General features: G+C 34.9%; 1 protein-coding gene across 1 annotated transcript; it reads left to right on the forward strand.

The window, feature by feature from the left end:
- The first annotated feature begins 12329 nt into the window (after positions 1 to 12329).
- Positions 12330 to 26288, forward strand: LOC147400532 (alpha/beta-Hydrolases superfamily protein). Its single transcript, XM_086446225.1, has 2 exons — positions 12330 to 12720; positions 25772 to 26288. Exons 1-2 carry the CDS (start codon positions 12387 to 12389, stop codon positions 26092 to 26094), a joined length of 657 nt encoding a protein of 218 aa, XP_086302351.1. The 5' UTR covers positions 12330 to 12386; the 3' UTR covers positions 26095 to 26288.
- The last annotated feature ends 108 nt before the right edge of the window (positions 26289 to 26396 follow it).

Below are 26396 nucleotides of genomic sequence, written 5' to 3' on the forward strand. Positions count from 1 at the left end.
ATTTGGTATCAGAGCAACAAGATTGCTGGAAATTAGATCATTATTGAAGGAATCCTTCGAAGATTTGGTTCGGGCGACATTGGATTGGAGAACAAGACGGGTAGATCTTGCTCCCCAACCATAGATTCCCACCAATTCACAACCAAACATTGCTGGAAAAATCAGGTTTTCTTTTCTTTTTTTTGTTTTGTTTTAGATTTCAAAATTCTTGATACATTCTTGATTGAAAAGAAACATTCTTTGTTGTTGTGTTCATCACCAATGACGTTGCTATGTTTTCACCATTGTTGCTTGCTGTATTTTTTTTTATTTTTAATAACGAACATTATTTAAATCATCCTTTGCTGCCATTTTTTTGTTTTTTTGTTTTTTGTTTTTGTTTCTGTTTTGTTTGTTTGTGTTTATCGTTGGGTTTTCATTTGATCTAACTTTGCTGTATTGAGAACAACGTTGCTGTATTAGAATCGTTGTTCGTTCATGATCTTCAACATTGAACAAAACATCTATTGAATTGCTGATCACAACGATTATCTGCCAGGTTTTATCATATACATAGTCATTGTTCTTGCTGCAACCAATAGAATATACATAGTTGTTGTGTTTTCCACCATCTAGACGTTGTTCTTGCTGGAATTTTTAGAATAAAATGTTTATTTTATTGTTGATCTTTCATTGAAAATAGACGAAACCTTCTTCGTCACAACGTTTTCAAAATTCAGCCATTATAAAGAAGAACGTCTTCTTTACATTCCATGGTTTCCTTGTTAGATTTTCAATTGGCATCAATTGTTTCATCTCAATTGGTATCTTGTAATTGCAATCTACAGTTTCTTTAAAACCATTTTCTTTTCTTGCTGAAGATTCAGACCAACGTGTGACATACATTTTTGTTTTTTAATTCTTCTGTTTTACGATTGTGTTTGCTGAGTATATACATATATGTTTGCTTTTGCTGTTCTTCACGTCCTCTTTGAATAGAAAAAAAAATAATAAATAAACTTAAGAGAGGGAGAATATACGCAGCCATATTAACAATTTCAGCAACGTTCTATTGAATTGCTGGTTTTTTTCTTGTTGAATGCATACTCAACACCCAACATTTTATTGCTAATTTTATTTTTATTTTTTGTCTTTTTTTTTTTTTTGGCTGGAAACTTAGACTCAACACCCAACGTTTTATTGCTGATTTTATTTTATTTTATTTTTTTATTTTATTTTATTTTATTTTTTTGCTGGAAACTCAGAATCACGTTTCTGTTGTTGGAGTTGCTGTATCTAGTTCATATAGAACAATTTGTTGTTAGTTACATTAAATCAGATCAGATCAAGAACGATTTCAAAAAAAAAAAAAGTAAAGATAAATAAATAAATAAATAACAACAGTGTGTTCAATGTGCTCTTGCTGGAATGTAGCTTGCTGAAATTTTCAGCAAGTATGTCATGGTGATTCCGCCATTAACGTAGAATATAATCCAATTGCTGACTTTTTTTTATTTTTTATTTTTGCTGGTAATACATATACATATATATATACATCCTCTCTTAACATTCTTGCTGTTGTTGGATGATAGAAACCAAGTTGGTCCACAAACGCCTTGTTGGTGACCACCAACGATTTGTTGCTGAGTTCTCCAAATTATTTTGTTTCTTTTTTCTTATTTTCTGAATGTATGTTTTCTTTTGTTGAGATCTGAACAACCACAATTCAATTCTTGTTTAAAAAAAAAAAAAAAAAGGATGGCTATTCGCTGTTTGTAGTTGCAGAAACTTGATAAATTGAAGCTGTTAACTTCAAACGGCCATAACTTTTGATCCGGATATCGGAACGACTATTAGTGCATATCAAATCGAAGCTCTTTTCGAGATCTACAAGTTGAACCAGGCATAGCCTCGTTCCACACCGTTTCGACCTTCAATTATATCATTTTCATCACTTTCCGGGACTTACAAGATTGTTGCATATTTTTTTTTTTTTTTCGTTTATTTGAACTTACAGGGTTTCAACCATGAGTAAGGAAGGGGGAGAACCACATGAGACCGACTTAAAATTATTCATCAAGGCCGTTCATGATCAATTTAAATTGTTGAATTCAAGGTTGGACAATATGGAATCCTTTAATGAATCTAAACCATATCGAAGACATGAGTTCGACGGAGAAGACGATATTCATTCCGAAGCAGAGAGAGTACATTATCGACGGGATAAGAAAGTAGATTTCAAAGAAGATAACAATTTGGGTAGCATAAAGATGACGATTCCGACCTTTCACGGAAAGAATGATCCTGAATTATATTTGGAGTGGGAAAGGAAAGTTGAACACGTTTTTTATTGTCATAATTATTCCGAGGATAAAAAAATAAAGCTAGCCGCAGTGGAATTTACAAACTATGCCAGTATATGGTGGGATCAATTGGTGATCAATAGGCGTAAAATGGTGAGAGACCTATTCGATCATGGGATGAGATGAAGTCAGTGATGCGTAAAAGATTTATTCCTAGCCATTACTATCGAGATTTGTATATTAAATTGCAAGGGTTGGTTCAAGGTTCCTATGAGTGTAGAGGATTATTATAAAGAAATGGAGATTGCCATGATTAGAGCAAGCATAGAGGAAGATAGAGAAGCAACCATGGCTAGATTCATTGCCGGATTGAACAAAGAGATTGCTGATGTGGTTGAGTTGCACCATTATGTGGAGATGGAAGAGTTACTGCACAAAGCCATTAAAGTGGAAAAGCAAATCAAGTCTAGAAGGTTCAGATCTGGATCATCTTCTAATAATCCGTGGAGACCAAATTGGAAGGACAACAAAATTCCTTTCAAGCCAAAAGAAGACGCAAAGTCAAAGCCTTTGGTTTCTATTCCTAAAGATAGACCTGAAACAAAGCCTCTTATTAAGTCACGTCAGATTAAGTGTTTTAGGTGCCAAGGGTTTGGACATATTGCTTCTGAATGCCCAAACAAAAGGGTTATGGTTGTATTGGCAAACGGAGACATTGAAAGTGCTAGTTCAAGTGACAACGAGATGCCTCCATTAGAGGATTGTTTTGATGTTGAAGTAGAAGAGCCTGTGCATGGTGATTTACTTGTCACCAGGAGAGCTTTGAGTATACAGCCTAAGGATGAAGGAGATGAGGAGCAACGTGAGCATATTTTTCACACAAGATGCCACGTGAAGGATAAAGTCTGTACATTGATTATTGATAGTGGGAGTTGTACCAACGTTGCTAGTACCTTGTTGGTAAAGAAATTAAATTTGAAATGGCAGAAACATCCTAAACCGTATAAGCTTCAATGGTTGAATGATTGTGGAGAAGTGAAGGTAAACAAGCAAGTTCGGGTTCCTTTCTCAATAGGCAAGTATGTGGATGAGGTTATTTGTGATGTGGCACCGATGCATGCCGGTCATATATTGCTCGGTCGACCGTGGCAATTTGATAGGAGAGTGTCGCATGATGGGTATAAAAATCGTTATTCTTTTGTAATGAACAATCGAAAAATTGTATTGGCCCCTCTCAAACCTTTGCAAGCTTATGAAGACCAGGTTAGGATAGCAAGTGAGTGCAAAAAGAGAGAGAAACAAAAGTGTGAGCAAAAAGGAGAGCAAAATGAGCAACCTGGAGATAAGAATAAAGTACTGGAGTGTACTTACTGACAAACATGATGTTAAAAGTGTAATGATAGTAAGACCACAAGTTCTAGTTCTTATGTACAAAGATGTTTATTTTTCCACTACGATCTTAACTTATCTTTGCCTAGTGTTGTTGTGTCTTTATTGCAGGATTTTGAGGATCTTTTTCCCGAGGAGATTCCACAGTTTACCTCCTTTAAGAGGAATTGAGCACCAAATAGACTTCATACCTGGTTCTGCTATACCAAATAGACCTGCTTATAGAGCTAATCCCGAGGAAACAAAGGAGATACAGAGGCAAGTGGATGAACTATTGCAGAAGGGATTTGTGAGGGAAAGTCTCACCCCATGTTCGGTTCCTGTTTCTTAGTACCAAAGAAAGATGGAACATGGCGCATGTGTGTGGATTGTCGAGCTATTAATAAGATAACGGTAAAATATAGGCATCCTATCCCTAGGTTAGATGATATGTTTGACGAATTGCATGGCTCTCGTTTGTTTTCTAAAATTGATCTAAAGAATGGGTATTATCAAATTCGCATGAAAGAGGGAGATGAATGGAAAACTGCATTTAAAACTAGATATGGGTTGTATGAATGGTTAGTAATGCCCTTCGGTTTAACTAACGCCCCTAGTACATTCATGAGATTAATGAACCATGTCTTGCGTGCTTTCATGGGAAAATTTGTGGTAGTTTACTTTGATGATATTTTAGTCTATAGCAAAAATGTTGATGATCATGTGAAGCATTTGCATGCTGTGTTTAGTGTGTTAAGAGAACATCAATTATATGTTAATCTTAAGAAATGCACATTTTGTATGGAATCTGTTGTGTTTCTTGGATTTGTTGTTAGTTCGCAGGGAATTAGCGTTGATGAGGAAAAGGTAAGGGCAATAAAGGATTGGCCTACACCTAAGAATGCGAACGAGGTAAGAAGTTTTCATGGTTTAGCAAGTTTTTATCGAAGGTTTGTTAAAGATTTTAGTTCTATTGCTGCACCTTTGAATGAACTTGTTAAAAAGAATGTTGTTTTTAACTGGGTTAATGTGCATGATCAGGCTTTCCAAACTTTGAAAGATAAGTTAACTAATGCACCTTTGTTGTGTTTGCCTAACTTTGATAAAGCTTTTGAAATAGAGTGTGATGCATCCGGGATTGGAGTAGGAGCTGTTTTGATGCAGGATTCTAAGCCAATAGCTTATTTTAGTGAAAAGCTAAGTGGGGCAGCATTGAATTATCCCACTTATGACAAAGAACATTATGCACTAGTGAGAACTCTTCGAACATGGCAACATTATTTATGGCCAAGGGAATTTATCATTCATTCTGATCATGAGAGCTTGAAATTCCTGAAGACCCAAGGTAAGCTTAATAAAAGACATGCTAAATGGTTGGAGTTTATAGAAACATTTCCTTATGTAATTAAATATAAACGTGGGAAGGAAAATGTTGTGGCCGATGCATTATCAAGAAGGTACGTATTACTTACTTCATTGCAAACTAAACTACTTGGTTTTGAATTAATTAAAGATTTGTATGCCAATGATTCTGATTTCAGCCAAGTATGGAATGCATGTGCTAAGTGTGCATTTGGTGACTTTTATAGGCATGAAGGATTTCTTTTCAAGAAAGATAAATTGTGCGTGCCAAATTGTTCTGTTCGTGAATTACTTGTAAGGGAAAGTCATGGGGGAGGTTTAATGGGTCACTTTGGTGTCCTAAAAACTTTAGATATCTTACGTGAGCATTTTTATTGGCCCCATATAAAGCATGATGTTCAATCTGTTTGTGACAAGTGCATTACATGTAGGCAAGCAAAGTCTAAAATTCGACCGCATGGCTTGTATACCCCTTTGCCTGTACCTAATCAGCCTTGGACTGATATTTCTATGGATTTTGTTTTAGGATTGCCAAGGACTCAAAATGGTAAAGATAGTATATTTGTTGTTGTTGATAGGTTTAGTAAGATGGCCCATTTTATTGCATGTACTAAAACCAATGACGCAACACATATTGCTGAATTATTTTTCAAGGAGGTAGTTCGATTGCATGGGCTACCTAAATCAATTGTTAGTGACAGAGATGTTAAGTTCCTTAGTTATTTTTGGCGTACTTTATGGAGTAAATTAGGAACTAAACTTCTATTTTCTACTGTTGCACATCCTCAAACGGATGGCCAAACTGAAGTAGTTAATAGGACACTTACTACCTTGTTGCGTGCTATCATTCAAAAAATTTTAAAACAATGGGAAAAGTGTTTACCACATATTGAGTTCGCATATAATAGGACTATTCATTCAACTACTTCATTTTCTCCATTTGAGATTGTTTATGGTTTTAATCCTTTAACGCTTGTGGATATTTTACCTTTGCCTACTAATGAACATGCTAATCTTGATGGTAAGAAAAAGGCAGATTTTGTGAAAGATTTACATGCCAAAGTTCGAGCTAACATTGACAGGAAGAATGAGCAATATGCTAAGCAAGCCAATAAGGGTCGTTTGAAAGTTATCTTCCACCCTGAAGATTGGTTTTGGGTGCACTTGCGTAAGGAGCGGTTTCCTACCCAAAGGAAATCAAAATTGCAACCTCGAGGAGATGGTCCATTTCAAGTCTTGGAACGGATCAATGATAACGCCTACAAAGTTGATTTGCCAAGTGATTATGGTAATGTTAGTGCAACTTTTAATGTTGCTGATTTATCCTTGTTTAATGTAGGTGATTCGAGGACGAATCTTTTCGAAGAGGGGGAGAATAATGGAGATCGAGTTGTTGTTTCCAAGTCTTCTCAAGAACCGTTGCAAGGAATTGGCGGTCCGATGACTAGGGCAAGGACAAAGAAGATGGAAGAGGCATTGCAAGGCTTGATTGTGGAAGTCCAATACAAAGAGGCCATTCTAGAAGATTCTAAGGCTAATTTTGGAGATATCAAAGTTTCATCAAGGATGGTCAACTATCTTTTTATGCAAGAGATCAATTTGGAAAAATCAATTTGAATGCCAGGGTTAATTGGGAATTGTTATGTTCTAATTGTCCTTAGTTTTGAATTCTTTATTTCCTAAGGACTAATTAGACTTTCTTTATTTTTCCAAGGACTAATTAGAATTAATCTTGATCTAATTTGTCTATAAAAGGGCACCTCATTTTGTAATTGAGACACAATTGATAATTTACATCTTATGAGATTTTGAAGTTTATTCATCGAAACTTTAGTTTTGTTTCATGCTTTCTTTATGGGTTCTTTATGAGTTTTCATTCGAGTTCTTGAAGAAAAGACATGACTCTTCGACTTATCAAGGAAGTGATCAATCCTTGTGGTGTCATTAGATTGAGGTTTCAAGGACTTAGTTTCCTTGGGGTTTTAGTCCGATCAACATTTTAATTTGCTTTAAAACAATCTAGAACGTTCGAAGCCTAGAAGAAATCATCAAGAGAAGGTCTTAATCCAAGAAGGTTCACATCAGTAACATTAAAATTGACATCGATTCTCACATTGCTGATGTGGCTATTTGTACGGAATCATAGATGATTTTCATCGAGATACAAGTGAAAAGCAACTATGGCTATATGTGCACCTCCACATCAGCAATATGAGAATCAATGTAAATTTTAATGTTATTGTAGCACGACTCTAATAATAATCATAATGACAAATTCTATTTTCGTGAAAATTAAAGTTACAATCTCTCAATCTCACTTCCTCTTAGTAAAAAACTGTGATGCATTTATACGGACAAAGGCGAAATTTCCCTAAACAAAAGAAGAATTTTTTTTTTGAAATTGAGTAAAAAATTCACCCAAAAGTTGCTCCTTAATTAACAATCCATTTTGCTGATAAAATAATACCAACAAATAACAGCACAAAAACATAAGAAATTCAATATCTGATTAATTCAAGATAGACCCTTGTACCTAATTTAATAAATGGACCAATCTTATGAACTCTATAGTTTATTATGTCAAGCAACTTTGATCAGACCATATCGAAAGGTATTGAATTGGATTTGGAATTCCTACCCATGATTTTAAAACTCAGTCGAATGTAAATCAACTCGAATGAGTTAGAACGACCTTAGATAGCTTCGAGCATGTTTGCCAACGTGAATTGGATCATCTTTGACACCAACACAATCCATTTTGAATCGATCTATTTTTCCAAATTCAGACAAATGTTTGTTAAGTAAGATTTTGTTAGGGATATACTATTGCCACACCAACTTTTACTAATGCCACACCAATTCCTATGAAAATCACACATTTGGTATGGCATTAGCAAAAGTTAGTGTGGTAATAGTGCATCTCTTTTATCATTTCAGGTTTTAATTTATAAAAGAAAATATTGAAAGCGCCCTCGATCTGCGGGGTGGGCGGATCCGCTTTTGACCATTGAGGTTTGGGAGTCGCCACCTAGTTATTAAGGTCTAGGAACCAAACTGACTCTAAAGAAATGCAAACTAATCTTACGAAAGAAAAAAAAAAGGTCTGGGGATCACGTTACGGGGTTGGAAGGTGTTAAGCACCAACCCCGCCCGGCCAAAGTCGGTTTCTACTAACTTCCCAAATAAATTACATTGCTAAAAACCTAGATAAAAATAAAAAAAAGTTATACCTTTCCGATAGCAAGGACTTTGTTCCCTTAGATCCGACAAAAATAGCTCTTTGTATCGTATTCCCTTGCTTCGTTCTGTCTCCAGATTTGATTTCGGATCTCCGAGGTAAGGTATCTCCTTATTTTTTTATCTGGACTTTTCGAGTTTATTATGGATTTTGAAGCGTTTTTGGAGGGCTTTTAGGTGTTCTTTAGGCTAAAATCGAAGGGGGGATGTTAGGTAAGGAGTTGGGGCTTCAAAACTAGGGTTTATGGGAGGCTAAGGGGGCTTTTAGACCTACTTCTCTTAGGGTTTATGATTTGATACGAAAATAGGGTGTGGGCACCCCTATTTATAGATTTTTTTAGAGGTTGATTTTGATAGAGTTAGTGTTTAATTAGAGTTATTTTAATTAGAGTTGTGTTTTAGTTAGACTTGTTTTAGGTAGAATTGTGTTTTAATTAGAATTATTTTTTAGTTAGAACTCTATTAGATAGAGTTATTTTTTAATTAGAACTCTATTATGATTTTGACTTTTGGTCTTATTTGATTGACGTTTAATATTTTGACTTTAGTCTTAATTGATTGACTTTTAATATTTTGACTTCAGTCTTGCTTAATTGAATTTAATTTTGACTTTAGTCTCACTTGATTGACTTTAATACCTTGACCTTAGTCTTGCTTAATTGACTTTAAATTTTTGGAGACCTTCCTCCATTATTTCTTTAATTCTTTGGACCCCCAAATGGAGGGGTCCTTAAAGAAATATCTTACGAACCCTCAACAATTTTACTTAAAAGTCCGATTGATCGATTTTTTAATTTAAAATTTTAAATTAATTTCATTAATGTTTCACTTTAATTATTTAATGTTTTATTTATTAATTTCAAAATTTTTAATTATGAAAATTGTGAAATTACCGTTTTGCCCCCGGGAGGACTTTTCACGTTTTAAGTTGGTTTTTAATGTTCTAGGATGTTTTAGAATCAATTTTTCGTAAGGAATTCAATGGAAATATTAGTTTTTGTTATTTATGAAATTTTTTTGTGTGAAATGGTTGTGAACTTTATGAGGGGCATTTTCGTAATTTTATTAAATTCTGTGAAAATTGGCGAAATGATTTATTTGGTTTCGATTTGTTATTTTATGAGTTTTCCTAATCGTAACGTAGGCTCTAGGGTTGTTTTGATGTTAGGGGTATTTTGGTAATTTGGTCAATTTTTTAGTGATTTTTATCGTAAAGCTTCTTTTTGTCTGCAAGATGATGATTTCTATGTTTCTGGAGTCGTATTTTCCTAGCGTAGGGTGGTTTCTAATGTTTTGTCAGTTCGAGATATCTCATCCGGATTTCTGAAACACATCTGATAACAAAATAAAGCAATGGAATACACATCCATCATTGGGAATCATTGCGATCAAGTTGACGAGTTGATTAATCAGGCGAGTGCAAAAATGGGGTGTCTACAAGGATTAATTATTCTTGAAAGCTAAATCCTACTTGAGAGAGTATCTATTGAGGTCTTGGTACCGATTCCAACAATCTGATTCTTGAAAGAATAATGATTTTCTAACTAGAAAGTTTTCACTCGGTCAATACTCGGATGATGTGTTATGAACACGGAATCATAGATCTGATTCCTTAGATACACATATGCTAATCCCCATAAAAAAATGTGCATGATTTAAAATCTTGTCAAAGGAAGACTTGCGCAAGATAGTCCATATGAATCATCCATCACAGTGACTCGTTTGAGTGCGAAATGACTTGTGGAAATGATAAAAACTCAAGAGATGATCACATTTCCTATTTTTAATTTCGAGTAATTGACATTTTAAGTGATTAAATATTTGTTATTTATACAAAAATAAGATTTATTGATCATCTATTTATCAATTTTACAATAAAAGAAAATATAATTATTTAAATATAAATATAAATATAAATTATATTAATGAAAAATTCTAAACCGATGTAAATGGTTTTATTCGTCCTATTTGTGAAGTAGGTTTCATGGGGTGCGCTATTTACACCTATCTTTTTGCTCATTTCACATACCTAACTACTTTTACCGACTAACGCAAACCGAATATGATTTTGTCTTCTTCTTCTTTGTCTTCTTTCTTTTTGTCCTTCGCTTCTCTGTCATTATTCTTCTTCTTTTTATCTACAAAAGTTTCAATTAGGATTTTGTGATAGAAAAAATAATACCTTTAGAACTTGCAAAGTAGGTTAGAAATGATTGTGGAAATCATGGTTTAAAATTTCATTTCGTTTTCGAAATGTTTCGTATGAAATATTTCAGAATTTCAACATTCCAATACGAAAGGAGTATAAAATCAAAACATTACAAGTTTCGTTGGATTTTTCTTGAAAGAGTGGGATCCAGATCATCTTTACATAGAGAAAGAGAGAGAGAAAGGAGAGAGAGAGGGGGGGGGGGGGGAGCCAACATAGAACCTTGTGAGGATGATCTTCACAGTGAGGAGATCATCCTCACCAAAAATCAGTCGAATCTGAAATTTCTAAGTCCATCAAAAATGATTTACAACTTTTCAATAAAAAATTGACGGTTCACAATTCTAAGCCACTTTTGGTGGACTTAAAAGTTTTAGATTCAACTGAGTTATGGTGAGGATGATCTCCTCACCATATAGATCATCTTCACAAAAAATAGCTCAATTCAAAACTTTTAAACTACATAGGACAAACGTGTTGGCTCTTTAACAGTGGCTGTCGAATCTGATCCTATATATATATATATATATATATATAGAGAGAGAGAGAGAGAGAGAGAGAGAGAGAGAAAGAGAGAGAGAGAGAGAATTAAAGAAAGGAAAAAAAAGTACCTGGATCGTCGGCATCGCATAAGAATCTGCCATGAGTTTAGGTCAGTCAAGTCAAATCTTTCTTCTTCTTCTTCTTCTTCACTCTCTCTCTTTCTCAAAATTGAAGTTGACGAAATAGAACAGATTCTCTTGTTTGATATTTTGGGAAAACCAGCTCTAATTTCTTAGTTTGAGAACCATCGGGCTTGTAAAAGGGATAACATGACCTTGACCTTAGTCTTCTCTTAAGGACTTGATGATTTATCTACTTTCTTCTTCATATATATTTTTTTAATATTTGAGATACCCATGTTGTTTTTCAGAATGAAATGCCCATTGACTTAGGTCTTTTCTAAAAGACTTCTTTATATATTAATATTAATGTTTCAGAATGTCTCGCTTGTCTTGAAATTTCTTAGTAAAATTTGGGCAAGGTTTCGGTATCGTTTAAATTTTTGAAAAAATAGAAATATAGGAATAAAACAAGATTTTTAACCAAGATGGAAACCTCAACTCCTAATCTATGGGTTGTTTGAAAATCTCGACAACGCAAAAAAAATCAAATAAAACTCCAATCAATAGGTCAGTACTGAATTCACCAACATAAATTCAATAGGAACCTACTAAAGAAGGATTCGATAGGTTACTACAATATCCCAATTAGTAGGGTCCTATTGAGTCACAATGAAAAATTTTCAGTAGCTTCCTATCGAATAAAAAGTTAAGTCTTTCTTTTGGTTCCTATATTGTCCCAATCAGTGAGTTTCTAGTGAGTCTTTTCAAGTGGATTCGATAGGTACCTATCGAATCTGTTTGGTAATAGTCAGTAGGTACCTACTAAATTTTCTAAAATAAGTTTTGTCTAAACCTACTGAACAAATCTATCAAAAATCTTTGAATTCTTCGATCCCAAATAATCGTTTTAGAAGATTTATTAGTAAAATTTTCATCTTCTTTCATGATTAAATACAAAAAAGTAGAAATTTTTTAAAAAAATAAGATAATTTGAAAAAGAATTCCTAAACCTAATCTCCAACAATTTCTCACAAAATTCAAAAAGGAGATAAATAAATTAAAAATAAAAATATAAAAAAGAGAAGAAGAAGAAGAAGAAATCGGTGTTTGGTACGGTAGGGTATGTGCATTGAGAATTTTAGAAAAAAGTAAAAATGTTAAAAAAAAAAAAAATTAAAAAAATTACATTTAATAGTGAGGTGGGTACCTAGAGTATTTTTGGTGTGTGCAAATATTCTCTCCCTTCTTAAAACCGTGTGCCCACAACCAACAGACATTAAGACCCCTCTCCCTCTCTCTCTCGCTTTCTCTCTCTCGGAGACGATGAGCGAATCCTACACAGTTGAGACCAGCGATGGCGTTAAACTTCACACAAGAGTCTTCAAACCAAGAGAAGAAGCAAAGGACAATTTGGTAATTGTACTTGTTCACCCATACTCTGTCTTGGGTGGTTGTCAAGGCCTTTTGAGGGGCATTGCAGTTGGGTTAGCAGAGAATGGTTACAGAGCTGTTACTTTCGACATGAGAGGTGCTGGTAGATCTAATGGAAAACCTTCTCTCACTGGTTCTTCAGAAATCCTTGATGTTGTTTCAGTCTGTAAATGGGTCTGTGAAAACATGTCCACAGATAGGATTTTATTGGTGGGTTCTTCAGCAGGTATGGGTCTTTCTTCTTCTAGGTTTTTTAATTTAATTTTAATTTTTGGTTGTTTTATTGGGTTTGATTGATGGGTTTTGATTTTCATTGAATGGGTATTTGTTTTTAATAGCTTTGATATTGCGTTTCTCCTTATAGAATGTTTTGCTGGTTTTGTAAGAATGGGTTTTCATGTTTACTTCTTCTTTAATATAATGAATGTTTGGCCAAGACTGAGATTTTTAGTGTTTTGAGTTTGGTGAAATAGGTGTCTCTTTATGTGTTTTAACCTTGTTAAAATTATATATATTATTTTGGAACTATCATTGGGCTTTTTTATTTTAATTCCAAGTCATGTATTTTACTGGAATTTCTTAGATCTAGATGTATAGAATGCCAGGATGAAACTTTGAATCACTATTTCATTTTTAGGAGTAGAATGAAATCCAAGACTAGAATCAAGGCAATTTTTGACAAAGCTAATCTACACCTAAAATTCTTATATGCGTAACTTGATCGAGGAGGACATGAAGAGATTTGTATCTAATTGACATTAGATGGTTCATGACATTTTCTTAGGTTGATAGGTATTGAAATTCCAAGATGAAATTTTGAATTACTATTTCATTGTTAGTAGTAGAATGAATTCCAAATTTCAGATCTTTGTTTCAATTGGCTCAAATCAGACTGGATCGATGTTCTGATTTAAATCTTGTTAGGATTTGTTATCGAAGGATAGAAGAAATAATTAGGGAACAAAGGCAATTTTGTCAAACCTAAATCTAGACTTAAAATTTGTATAATCTTACCTTGATTGAAGACCAGAAGAGGTTGGTCTCTAATCTATTAGATGTGTCATAATCGGCATGCCAATTTTTTTAAAGGGGAAAATGAAGTTTATAGTGCTAGAAATTTGGCTGGAAATATGATTAAGAGCTCAAGTTGCAAATCTAAAGCTCAAGGGGTCTAGATCATTGGCGATGGAACAAATCCCGAATCTAGAATTTCAGAGAAAGAATTGTGATGGACTCCTAGTATAGTTCCTAGTTTTTGTTGGTAAGGAAGAAGGTACTTAGGACATTGTTGTCTCCTTGAAAGGGCTTTTGTACAAGTTATCATCTAATCAAGGTTGTGAGATCATTTTTAAGGGTTTCTGCTTTGGAGATGGATCTTCTTTCGACTTATAGAAGAAATCATGACATCCATCAAGCATTTCTCCCTCCCCAACCCTTCCCATAGATATTCTCTAAAAGTCCCACTGATGGTCAAAAATCTCACTGGTGAAAGAAAAACGTTGATATTGCCCTTCGATTCCCTCATTGGGTTTTAGAATTGACATTATATTGTTGGCATCTCTTCCTCTACCAAAAAAACTCATTTGGGGTTTCTTGTTGTACGATACTTTATTTGTCAAGTAACCTTATTTGCTTCGAAACCCATTGCTACCTCATCATACTCAGACCCAACTTGGAGAAACATTGGATTTTTGAGTATAAGTCTCTGATGGATTGGGCTCCATCAAGGATAGTTCCTACTGTTCGATTGATTGGTTTAATACCTTAATGAGTATAGTGTAAAATAGTCAAAAAAAATTATTCTCGGATAAACTGCTTAGTCAAACGGTTTATTGATTGTAATTAAAAAAAATATTAATATATATTAATAAAATTAATACAAAATAAGTTTGTAATAAAAAGATAGATATCATTATAAACTATACCATAACGCACCGCCTGACCTGACTCGAGTTAATTCAGCTCGGTGTGCGTGTATGTATGTTTTACCAAATCAATTCACTGGAGGATAGTTCCCCCCCTTGGGGAGAAAACTTGGGTGCCCCTTGGGGTCCAATCCAATGTTCAAAACTTGTCTTTAAAAGAATAAAAGTGCTTTCATCTATCACTAATGTAAGATTACAATTTTTGACAAATATCTCAACTCCAAGAAGACAACACAGTAATTTTTTTTAAATCTCATTAAGTACACATCGAAATTCACAAAAGATTAAAATTTGAAACAGATTAGAAAAGAATAAACTCAAAAGAATTAAATAATTTTTTGTTATTAAAATGTACAACAATCTCTGACTTATTTCAATAAGATAAAAGAAAATAAAATTCCGGACAAGGAAATAGTATCATGCTTAAATGAAGGAGTCTACGACTTGAACCTTTAACGAGTAATAATGTGTTTAGAATATAAGAATTAAAGTGACTACGTATTGAACTTAGATTCTTGATAATACAATAAATGCATTTTATACACAATACTGTTAGGTGTGAATTTCATTATCCAACACATTAGGACATCGTGCTTTAGCTCAATAATAATGAGTGTTTTACATAATTAGTCTTATTCTCAGAAAGTGACCCTACTTCCACACTCATATAAATGAGTCTATCAGTAATGTTCTTACAATTTTAAACCTCACTCAAAATTAAGTTATAAAACTTATTAAGATTTAAAAAAAGAATCATCTTTAACTACGTTGTTATAAGATGCCATCGATGAAACTATCAAAAATATTCTTATAGTTAAAATCCCTACTAAATAATGAGTTATAGTTATCATTAAGAGTTGAATAAATCGACCTTATCATTGCTACAAGATATCATGCACTCGACATCATCGAGACGAACAAAGAGTTGAATTATAAAATGGTGCATGATTTCTTCTAAGAACACAAATTGTTTTCATCTTCTGTTTGCAACAATTTTTTTTTGGGTAAAGAAACCTTTGTGTGGATTGATCGATACTTATCTAGGTGCAGTAGACAAAAGATTTCTAGTTCACATTTGAATTGATGTATCTTGGGGTCATCGTGCGAACACTTTGCCTACCCTTTTTGGATTTTTGTAGAGGCACAAAACACTATAAAGAGAACTTTGAACTATGGTATTCTTTATCAAAGGTTTCTCGTTATTCTCGAGGGATATAACGATGCTGATTGGAATACTCTTTCAGATGACTCAAAGTTTACAAGTGGTATGTGTTCAATATTGGAGGTGGAGCAGTTTCTTAGAAGTCTAAGAAACAAATTATCAATTCAATGGAATCAGAATTGATAGCATTATCCACGACAGGTGAAGAAACAAGTTGGCTTCAAGGACTTATTTTAGATATTCCTATTTGGGGAAGGCATGTTTCGATTATTTCTATTCATTGTGATAGTACCGCTACCATCGGTAGAGTACATAGTCGTCATTACAATGATAAATCGTGATGAATTCATTATAAACACAATATTGTGACAAAATTTATAACAGATGGTACCATAAAAATAGATTTTGTGAGATCTGAAGATAATTTCACAAACCCTTTCACTAAAAGTCTAGCAAGGAAAAAAGTGTGAAATATATAAAAAAGGATGGAACTAAAGCCCATTGATATCCTACATGATGATTAAAATCCTACATGGTGATTGAAGATCCTAAGAATTAGGTTCAAAGAGAAAAATAAGTCACCGAGTAATAGGTAATACATTATGCATGATTTTGAGTTCAACTTTTAGTCTGTCCCAATGATGTTGAATGCATGATATCTTGTAGCGATAATAAAATTAGTATATTCAATTCTTAATGATGATTATAGCTCCCTATTAAGTAGGGTGGTTAGCTGCAAGAACACTCTTTATAATCTGAGCGATGGTATCCTATAGAGTAGTTAAGGATGAGTTTTTTTTAACTTTTAATGAGTTCTATAGCTCAATTTTTAGTGGGGTATAAAGCAACAAGAACATTACTGATAGACTCACTTATATGAGTGTGGAAGTAGTATTGCTTTTTATGATAATGAGGTTAATTCTTTAGAATACTCATTATTCTTGGGATAACGTAGAAAGTCATATTGGACGGAATTGCAATGAATTAAGTCCATAGGAGCCATGAAGTACTAGATTTTCAATTCAAAATGAATCACTTAAGTTAGGACTCAGATTTCTAGGTTGTTCGACCGTATAATTCCCTTGTTTCAGTATTTTCGAGATATGAATGCGTGACTTGTTATAATCGATCCTATTGATAGTACAGAGAATGGGGCTCTCATCTTGATAGAGATGGTTCTGTGTCATCGGATATTCATAGGGGTGCAACTTAATTCGGTTCAAACCGAGAACTGAACCAATCCATGAATTTTGGATTGGGTTGGTTCGGTTTTAAGTAAATGCGGTTCGGTTTCGGGTTAAAGAAAATAAGAACCGATGAGTTCGGTTCGGTTTTCGGTTCGTGGTTGATAAATAATCGAACCAAACCGAAATCGATTATATTTAAAAAAAAATAAAATGTTATTTTTTTTTTTCAAACGAAACCCTCGTTTCTCTCTTCGTCTCTCTTTTTCTCTCGTCTCTGCAACCACCGATTGCAACCCTCATCGTCTCTCACTTCGTCTCTCTCTCTCTCTCTCTCGTCTATGCGGCTGCCACCGACTGCAACCTGCGGCTGCCTGGCTGCCTCTCTCTCTCTCGTTGTCTCTGCGGCTGCAACGGTTTGACCTGCAACCTACGGCTGCCACCGACTCCCTCTTTCTCTCTGCAGCCAGCGACATACGACCTGCGATTTTTATTCGAAATGTGGTCGAACAGATGATGCTCGTCAAGTGTTTGATAGAATGCTTGGAAGAAATGTCGTGTGTTGGACTTCTATAATTGCTGGTTACACGCAGTCAGGTTAGTATTTCTAACCCATGGAACTAAACCTAACCAAACTGAATTGAAGTCGGTTTGGGTTGGTTCGGTTTTAGACTAATTTGGTTCGATTCTGGTTCATATATAATGGAACCGACCAAGGTTGGTTCGGTTCTGATTTTACTCTAAACCGAACCAACCCGAACCAAGTTGCACCCCTAGATATTCATTCTAGTATCAGGAGCACATAATATATGGAATAATGTGTTGGTTAATGAAATTCACACTTAGCAGTATTGTGTGTAAGGTGTGTTTATTGTATTATCAAGAATCTGAGTTCAAGACATAGTTACTTCAATTCTATATTCTGAACAAATTATTACTCAGTAAAGATTTAAGTCATAAGACATCTTCATTTAAACATGATAATGTTTCCTTTGTCCGGAGTGTTATTTTCTTTTATCTTATTAAAATAAGTGGGGGATTGTTGTATATGTTAATAATAAAATAATTATTTTATTATTTTTTAATCTCTTCAATTTTAATCTTTTGTGAGTTACAATGTGTACTTGATGAGATTTAAAAAAAAAAAGACTATAATGTTTTGTCTTCCTATAATTGAGATGTATATATATATAGGGAGGCGTTCGGCGCCTTACTGTTTAACAAACGTTTTGTCGGTCATTGGATATGAAGATATCAGACGGACGAGATTCAATCTCGCACGATTTAACGTTTAACTTATAACATATTAGTTTATTACAGCGCCATCCCTCTAATTAATAATAATTAGTGCCACCTCATTCTTTTCTTTAAACAGAAATGAAAATAGAGAACAGAGGGTTCTCTGTCAATATAACTCTCTCACCCTTTTCTCTATTGTTCAAACCCTCTCTTTGAAACCCTCGCTCTCGCTTAAGAAAATATAGATCCCCAAATTGATAAAGAAATTAATGTATATCAAATGCATTAGCAAACGACATGAATCACTGATAGAACATATGCATCAAATAAACCCCAAATAGCAATCAAAACCCTAATCTTTCAATAATAAGTGATTCATACCGGTACAAGTATGGATTCGTAGAATTAGTTTACCAAAGTAAAGATCAAAATCAAACCTTAGTAATCAGATCGATTAAAAAGATTAGCGATTTTGATATTTGTTTCAGTGAAAAAATAGCAGAGATAGTACTTGTCTGCGAGGGAGATGGAGTTGCAGTTAGAGCAAGAGAATGAAAGAGTGCAGCCGTTCGTGCGAGGGTTTCAACAAGGTAGTTGCGAGAGCGAGAATGAGAGAGCGAGAGCGAGAGGGTTTCAACGAGAGAGGATGAGAGAATGAGAGAGTGAGAGAGAGGGTTTCAACTGTAAGAGGATGAGAGTTCTGTCAAGAGAATGAGAGAGTGAGAACTCTTTGTTCTCTATTTTCATTTTTGTTTAAAGAGAAGAAGGAAGTGGCACTAATTATTAGTAATTAGAGGGATGGTGCTGTAATAAATTGATAAGTTATAAGTTAAACGTTAAATCGTGCGAGATTGAATCTCGTCCGTCCGATCTCATCATATCCAACGATCGAAAAACGTTTGTTAAACAGTGAAGCACCGAACGCCTCCCATATATATATAAATTTAGTCCCACATTGGTTAAAGATGGTAGTACTCTTGTACTTTTAAAAACAAGTTTTGGACATTCAAGTTTTCATCCCAAGGAGGGAACCATGCTCTAGTGAGTTGACTCAATAAAACACACGCGCATGTTGAGTCGAATCGGGTGGGGTGTGGTATGGTCTATCATGATATCTTTTTTTTTATTACAAATTTATTTTGTATTAATTTTGTTAATATTTTTAATTACAATCAATTGACTATTTTGACTAAACAGTTTATTCGAGAATAAAATTTTCTTTTCATTTTACTTGTCTTTATTAAATTCAATTGAAAGAGAGTTTGTATGGGTTCTCCTCTGGCTTAAATTATCCACTTCAAGTATCCTGATGGGGACTCTGCTGGTTTTGCACTATTGACTTTCAGTATAACTATCACATGCCTTGGTTAAGAGTAGACTTAGACTCCCCCTCCCCTTTCTCAATGACTGTTAATATTTTCCCAGCCTGAAGCCTTCCATTGCAAAAGGTGCAAGTGCCATCCCACCACCATAAGGTATGTTGTGCATGTGACATCCATTCACAAATGCCCTATCAAACATCATTAGGTCCACACTCCCATTAGCTATACTATTTCCAGACTGTCATTTGAATTAAAGAATTGACTCCATGCCCACCCCCTCCTCCCCTTTATCATCAATAACTTGTTTTTGTGTTTATTAATCATTATCAATATGCATCATGTTCTAAGCCCCTCACCCACCCAAAGAGAAACAATGACCGTTTCTATCCTTAAAGTAGAGTCTTTAATGGCATGTATGCTAGTGTCTGAAAATCCTCATCGCCCCCCTCCCTCCCCTTGTCATTGCACCATACTAGATATCTTCGATAGATAAACCACTCAATAACACCTATTAATGTCATAGCATCATCACGTGCCTAAAAACGTAGAACTTTCTTAGTAGAAATGAACTCTCACTACAAACTTCCATGTGGGTTGTTTCACTCTTCTTGAGTCTAAGCCTACATCCACATGACCATTGATTTTACCATCAGAACCATCGCCCTTGTATACAATACCATCAATCTTACCAACTCCACTTGCATTCTAATCCACCAATGGCCCTCACTACTTGAAGTTAACCAAGCCTTTATAGGAAGACTTTATTGCGCGATGCTTTTTTTTAATAATAAAAATATGATCTTCCCCTCCGACTAACTACTCTTTTTTTATGGTTTTGCAAATAATACTTCAACCTCTATTAAGTTTTGATAACCAATTTTCGTTGGATTGAAACTCTTTACTTTCTTCTGTCAAGAACGCTTATTTACCATGTCGATCGTGACCATCACTTGAAGATGATTCTACAAAACTTGCCACCTCTATGATTCATAACTAGGGTTGGCAATGGATCAGTTCAATATGGATTAGTATTGAACAACTACCTACCCGAAAACTTTACCCCATGATCCAAATCTGATCTGATTGGATTAGTAAATGTATGAACCGAATCCGATCCAACTTGATCTAGGTTTTACAAAATCCAAAACCGATCCAATCCGGGTTTTGGGAGAAGTCTATGGAAAAACCCGAGAAACCCCAAAATCTTCTAGGTTTGGGGAGAAATCAGAGAGACCCCAAACCATGAAAGGAATCGATCTATGTCTACCAAGGTTCAAGGAGAGGGTTTTATAGCCCAACCAAGCAAACATTCATACACTTGCACACACCCCCATCCACACACACACCCAGAGTGCAATTGGAGAGATCCCTGAGTTAACTTGTCTTTAGGGTTTGAGGAGGGTTTGCTTTGTTTGGATTCACTGGAAGTGCTTGATTTATGATCGAACTGAGGATTGTTGCCAGATTCACATCTGGTTTTCCAGTGAGATGAGGATGGAACAAATTTGTGTGAGGAGGAGCCCTTGGGGTTACTTCCAGCCATCTTCTGGGCTTCGAGGTTAAAGGTAGATTTTTAAGAGAGAGAGAGTTGAAACGAAGCATGGTTTCTCACCTTTTAAAGAAAGCGAAAATATTATGTATTTTTTATTAAGAAAAATATTCAGATCAGGTTTTTGTTGGATTGGATTGGGGTTGATCCGAATCCGATCCGAAAATTTATTGGATCTCTATTTTTCAATCTGAAAATCCAAAATCTTGATTCATACCCTATTTTTCGGATCAGATCGGATTCCAGATAAATGTTGGATCATTGCCAGCCCTACTCATGACTATCCCATATCATTTGGTCTACCACTATATTAAAATACCCAAGGGTACTACTGTCCACCTTCTAACATCACAAAATTTGGTTTTTGTATCATGTAATTCTCCTTAAACTCATCTATGCAACCATCTAATACACCATTAGTATTAGTGGTGGATAAACGTCTAGAATGAGGAACATGGAAGTTTCTTTTGAACTTGAACTGGAAAGCTCCAAAGTTTCAACATGCATCCATACATAGTGATCAACCATTTTTTTGTAGTAAGTGTAAGCACCTTCTTGACTTTCTTTTACCAAATTCTCTCCAACATGGCAATCCCTAGCATTCCTGTATTATTTCATACAATCACATCCCATGGATTGCATCCTTGATTAAACTTTAGTGAGAGACCTCATCTTTACTATTATTATGAGAGAAGGCAGAGTAGAAGTGGTTCAACACCAAAATTTAAGTGGCCATAAATGCCCCTAGTTCTTGGGATTTCACCCTAGAACCAGATTTTTAAAATAAACTCTAGGTTTATGTGTTCTACCCTACATCAGGCCCACTAACTTGAACCTTCAAATCAGGTTCACCCTACACTACCTTTCTCAGCTGCGCTAAACCCAATAGCAAGGCATAATTTACTCAAAAACTCTCCTATTGCAACTTTGATCAATGATCGGCCAATTTTATTAGATACATTCCTCGAGATTCATAATGATTTTTTTTGGGTGATATAAACCATAACCTTGTTAAGAGTCGATGTTGACTCCTGACAGTATTATCATTAACATCTTCCTGTTACATCAACAATAGCTCACAAAAACATTCCTCGTAATTGCATATTACCTTGAGGAGACTTTTTTTTTTTGTTGCTAAGTAAAGATATTTTGTTGCTAGCTAAAAGAGGGGGGGAGATCAAGATGACCACCCCAAAGGATACAAAGAAGAAGAAAACAAAGAAGGGCCAACCACACCCAAGGAAACTTGACACAAAACTACCTTGCTTCCATATTACACACCCTAACCATCTCACAAGGAAAACTTCAAAAAAGATGTCCTGAAATTCCTCGAGAGGTTACACCAAATAAGCAATAAAGACAACAAGGAAACAATAATATCTTGTAAAGTCAATTCCTTCCCTTAAAAAACACGGCCATTCCTTTCAGTCCAAAGACACATCTTGTCCTACTCATTGCAAAACGGTTTAGTTTAATAAGTCAACATCAAAGACATTCGTACCTAGCAAAAAAAACTATCAAACACATTCGAGTTTCCTATGCTCCCTGCTATTTTCTCCACAAAGGATGGATTATTCTTACCAGGGGGGTTAATTGGTCTTAATCCCTTAATTTCGATTGTGCTTAGTGAAATAGTAGAATTTTTTTATAAACAAACAAACAAAGAAAAGAAATAGTGGCTGAGAAAACCACCAATAGAAAGATACATGCGAAATGAAATTAAAAAGAACAAAAAAGCCCACAATCAGAACAAAGCCATCCCTCTAAACCGAATCCCACCTAAAGACGAGATCCTCAAAAAATATGCCTTTGAACTCCTCAAATAATTTACTCTAATACAAAATTCCAAAATTTACATGACATTTTCTGACTGAATGTGACTTCCCCTAAAACGTCCAGTTGTTCCTTTCCTTCCATATACCCCAACAAAGAGCAAAAGGAGTAAAGGTAGCAAAAGATCCTTCTCAGAGAGTTAAGGGCATTTTCCCTCCCCACCAAGAAAGGGGTGAAATCAAAGCACTTGGAAAGTTCCATGACACATGAACAAGAGTAAGGAAATATACCCAAATCTTCCCGTACTAGCAGAAATAATTAAGCAAACAAAAAAGGAGAATACAAAATTTATGGGATAAAACCCTAAACTCTGGGAAATATCCATAGAGCCAATCAAGCTCAGAACAGTCTATTAAACTCTAAAGCAATACAATGATCTCGAGTCACCAAAACTCAACTAATAACACTTTTACAACTTGCAAACTTACAAGGAGTTGCTAACACACACACACACACACTCACAGACACGCATGCAATGAGATTGAGAACTGGAGATAAACAAAAGAAGAGAGAGAGAGAGAGAGAGAGAGACCAAGGAATCAAATTCGGCTATGATAAAACACACTCAAACACTTCAAGCTTTCCAAAAAGAAACCCATACAATAGTGGGATGCAAGTGTTGGGAGATCCTCTTGATTGTTGGAGAGGCTTTCTTTCCTTTACTGCTTGATTCTAATAAGGAAGCTTTCTTTGAAGAGGATTCTTAGCTTAGGCATCTTCTAAATTCAGTATGACAACACTCACACCTTCTGAATAAAGTCAATTGACTTGCCTGACACAAATATGCACGATTGTGGCCTTTCCTATAGAGATTACATTCCAAAAAGACTAGACTTATAAGCATAGGAATTTCAAAGCTTCACGAGAAGGCCCAAAATTTTGGTAGAGGCTCACAAACAAGCCCAAAACTAGTTAGGTAAATACGTATGAATTCCTGGTCCGGACCCCCTCCCCCTCTCAAACTCTAACTATCCAATTGATGAATTCATAACTCAATAGGCATCCCTATAGTGAATAATGGATTTGAATTAGTATTGAAGGAGAAACACTCAACCAGCCTAGTCAAGTAGGGGTGGGAGGTATTTCTTGAAGCCATAGCAGACAGTGGAGATTTATTGTTGCTTATACCATGTACTTGGGACTTGTTCTAGTATCTAAGCAGAGACTATTACAGTAAGGGAAGGATTGAAATGAACTAAAAAGTTAAGCATCCATTCCCTTTGGCGTGAAAGTGACCTCTTCAATCTTATCAAGCTTCTCCACAATGCAACTAGGGTGCACCCATGTGATATAGTTACTGTTCTCCATATCCATTATCGTGTGCAATCTTTATCTTGAATATGAATCATTCGTACCTGTAGGGAAGGGAAGGGGGCAATTTGTTTTCACTGTGCTCAGGATCTCATCCCATCTTTTTGGAGGGAGTCCCTTCTTTCCTTTTTGCAAGTCTAAGATCAGACAGTTTGGGTGTACGTCAATCCTCCTTTATGGTACATATTATCTCGTTACATAACTAACAGAGGGAAAAAAATGTGGGAGCCTCCTTTCACTTCCGTCATTATTTCTTTAGCATGCAAACTTGGCAGCTCTTGCCATCAGCACATTTTTAATTAATACAGTTGATTAGTTTACTTTATAGTACAAGACATCCAATTTCCATCATTTTATAAAATTTTGTAAAATAATTCCCTTTCCCCAAATAGTGAACCTATAGTTCTGCCGTGCAAAGTTTTGTAAATAACTATTCATTTTGTGATTTTTTCAATTATATTATATTCCATCGAAATTCTAAAATTAGAAGTGCATAAAATGCATATTTCCTTGATAGCAATTCTAAGTTTGAAAATTTAATGAAGTCAAACTTCTTAGTGCTGTTGAGTCCATCCTTCCTATTGTTTATTCAGAAATTGATTCCGGCATTCACTTAGAGCCACAAAAAAAAAAGAATAATTTTTTATATTCTAATTATTTGAAAGTATTTGTATTTTATTGGTAACAATAAAAAAATAAAAAAGTAGATAAAGAAGATGCCCACTTATTAAGTTGTTTAGTGTTGATATTACAACTTGGGTTCAATACCCGGATCCAACCACTAATTACTAACCTCTAATCTGCTTTGCTTATAAAAAAAATTAGAAATGAAGAAGGATAGAGGATGCATGCATTCAATAGTTAATAGTTTGTACAGTACCCACAATGTCTAATATGAGTGAGATTACAAATTTGCAATATGAGCGGGTTTAGAAAGGAGGTTGTAGTTTTATATCGGAGGTGGTTCATCAAGTCCGAGGGTCATATAAGGGAAAAGTAGGTCTATTTATTTTCATGCTATCCACATTTAACCTTTATTTATTTAAAATAACATGTTATAATTATTTTTATGTATAATTATAGTTAGTTTTTACTGTTAAGCTCTTACATGCATGAGCTAGCATGTAACAGGGCCTTGTGGACATTCATTTCCTTACAATAGACAACTGCATATTATAGTTTGATTAGTGTTTTAATTTCAATTGGGGTGGAACAAGTCAAAGTTGAGGAGCAAATAGAAAATTTTTTTTTTTGTGCAACCGGGGGCCGGGGGGGGGGGGGGGGGGGGGTAGCGGGTATATTTAGGATTTTAAGTTGTTTGAATGTGTTATAATGCTTTGTAATGTTGAGGTAATAACTTGATGAAAACTTTTGTAATGTTCCAATGGTGTGTTTTAATCTTTAATTTGGGTGATAAATAATTTAAGAAATTGGGGTGTAATAAGTAAAAGTTGGAGTGCCAATAACAGCTCTCTTTTTTATTTTCTTGTTTTATCATTTCCATCTTTTTTCATTGAAATAAACGGAATTTTCATACTATATTGAAAATTTTCCATAAAGTTTGAAATGTACCTCGACGTCAGAATTAAAGCTCTTGTTTTATGCTATTATGATGCATTTTATAACCTATCCATCACCCCATAAAATGAAAACATATTGGGATTTCTGCAAATCTTGAAATTCCACCGAGATATCAGGATTTCATTATCAGTTAAAAGGCCTTTTTCTAATCCTCTTTGTTTTATGGCAAAGGCGCACCAATTTCAGGTTCTGCAGTTGACAAGATAGAACAGGTGGTGGGCTATGTGAGTTTGGGGTACCCTTTTGGTTGGACTGCATCAATCCTTTTCGGGCGACACCATAAAGCCATCCTAACATCCCCAAAACCGAAACTCTTTGTCATGGGAACTAGGGATGGGTTTACAAGCGTAAAGCAGTTGGAAAACAAGTTGAAATCTGCAGCAGGTCGTGTTGAAACCCATCTAATCGAAGGGGTGGGGCATTTCCAAATGGAGGGACCCACTTACGATGCTCAGATGGTTGATCTGATACTACAATTCATAAAAACATTATGACTGTCAGCCCACGATCGCAAAAGTAGTTGTATGGGTTGGAGGAGCTGTTTGTAACTTAAAATTCCATAGGTGAGATCTGCAGGTGCCCTTCTTACTGGTTTCTTTGTAAATTAATTTCATGATTGTAACTTGCTTCAAGACTCTAAAAAAAACTGAATTCTGAAGTAAATGTTGATTTTATATTTTTTTAATTATTCCCACAGGTGGCCAGGTATTTGATAATTCTTGGATGAACAGAAGGCCATTTCTTGAAATAGTGTCAGCCAAGTTGAAATCTCCAATTATAAAAATACAAACATTAG

The sequence above is a fragment of the Akebia trifoliata genome, chromosome 6 (genome assembly GCF_017979445.1).
Source record: "Akebia trifoliata isolate Shusen 1 chromosome 6, ASM1797944v1, whole genome shotgun sequence".
Lineage (NCBI taxonomy): Eukaryota > Viridiplantae > Streptophyta > Magnoliopsida > Ranunculales > Lardizabalaceae > Akebia > Akebia trifoliata.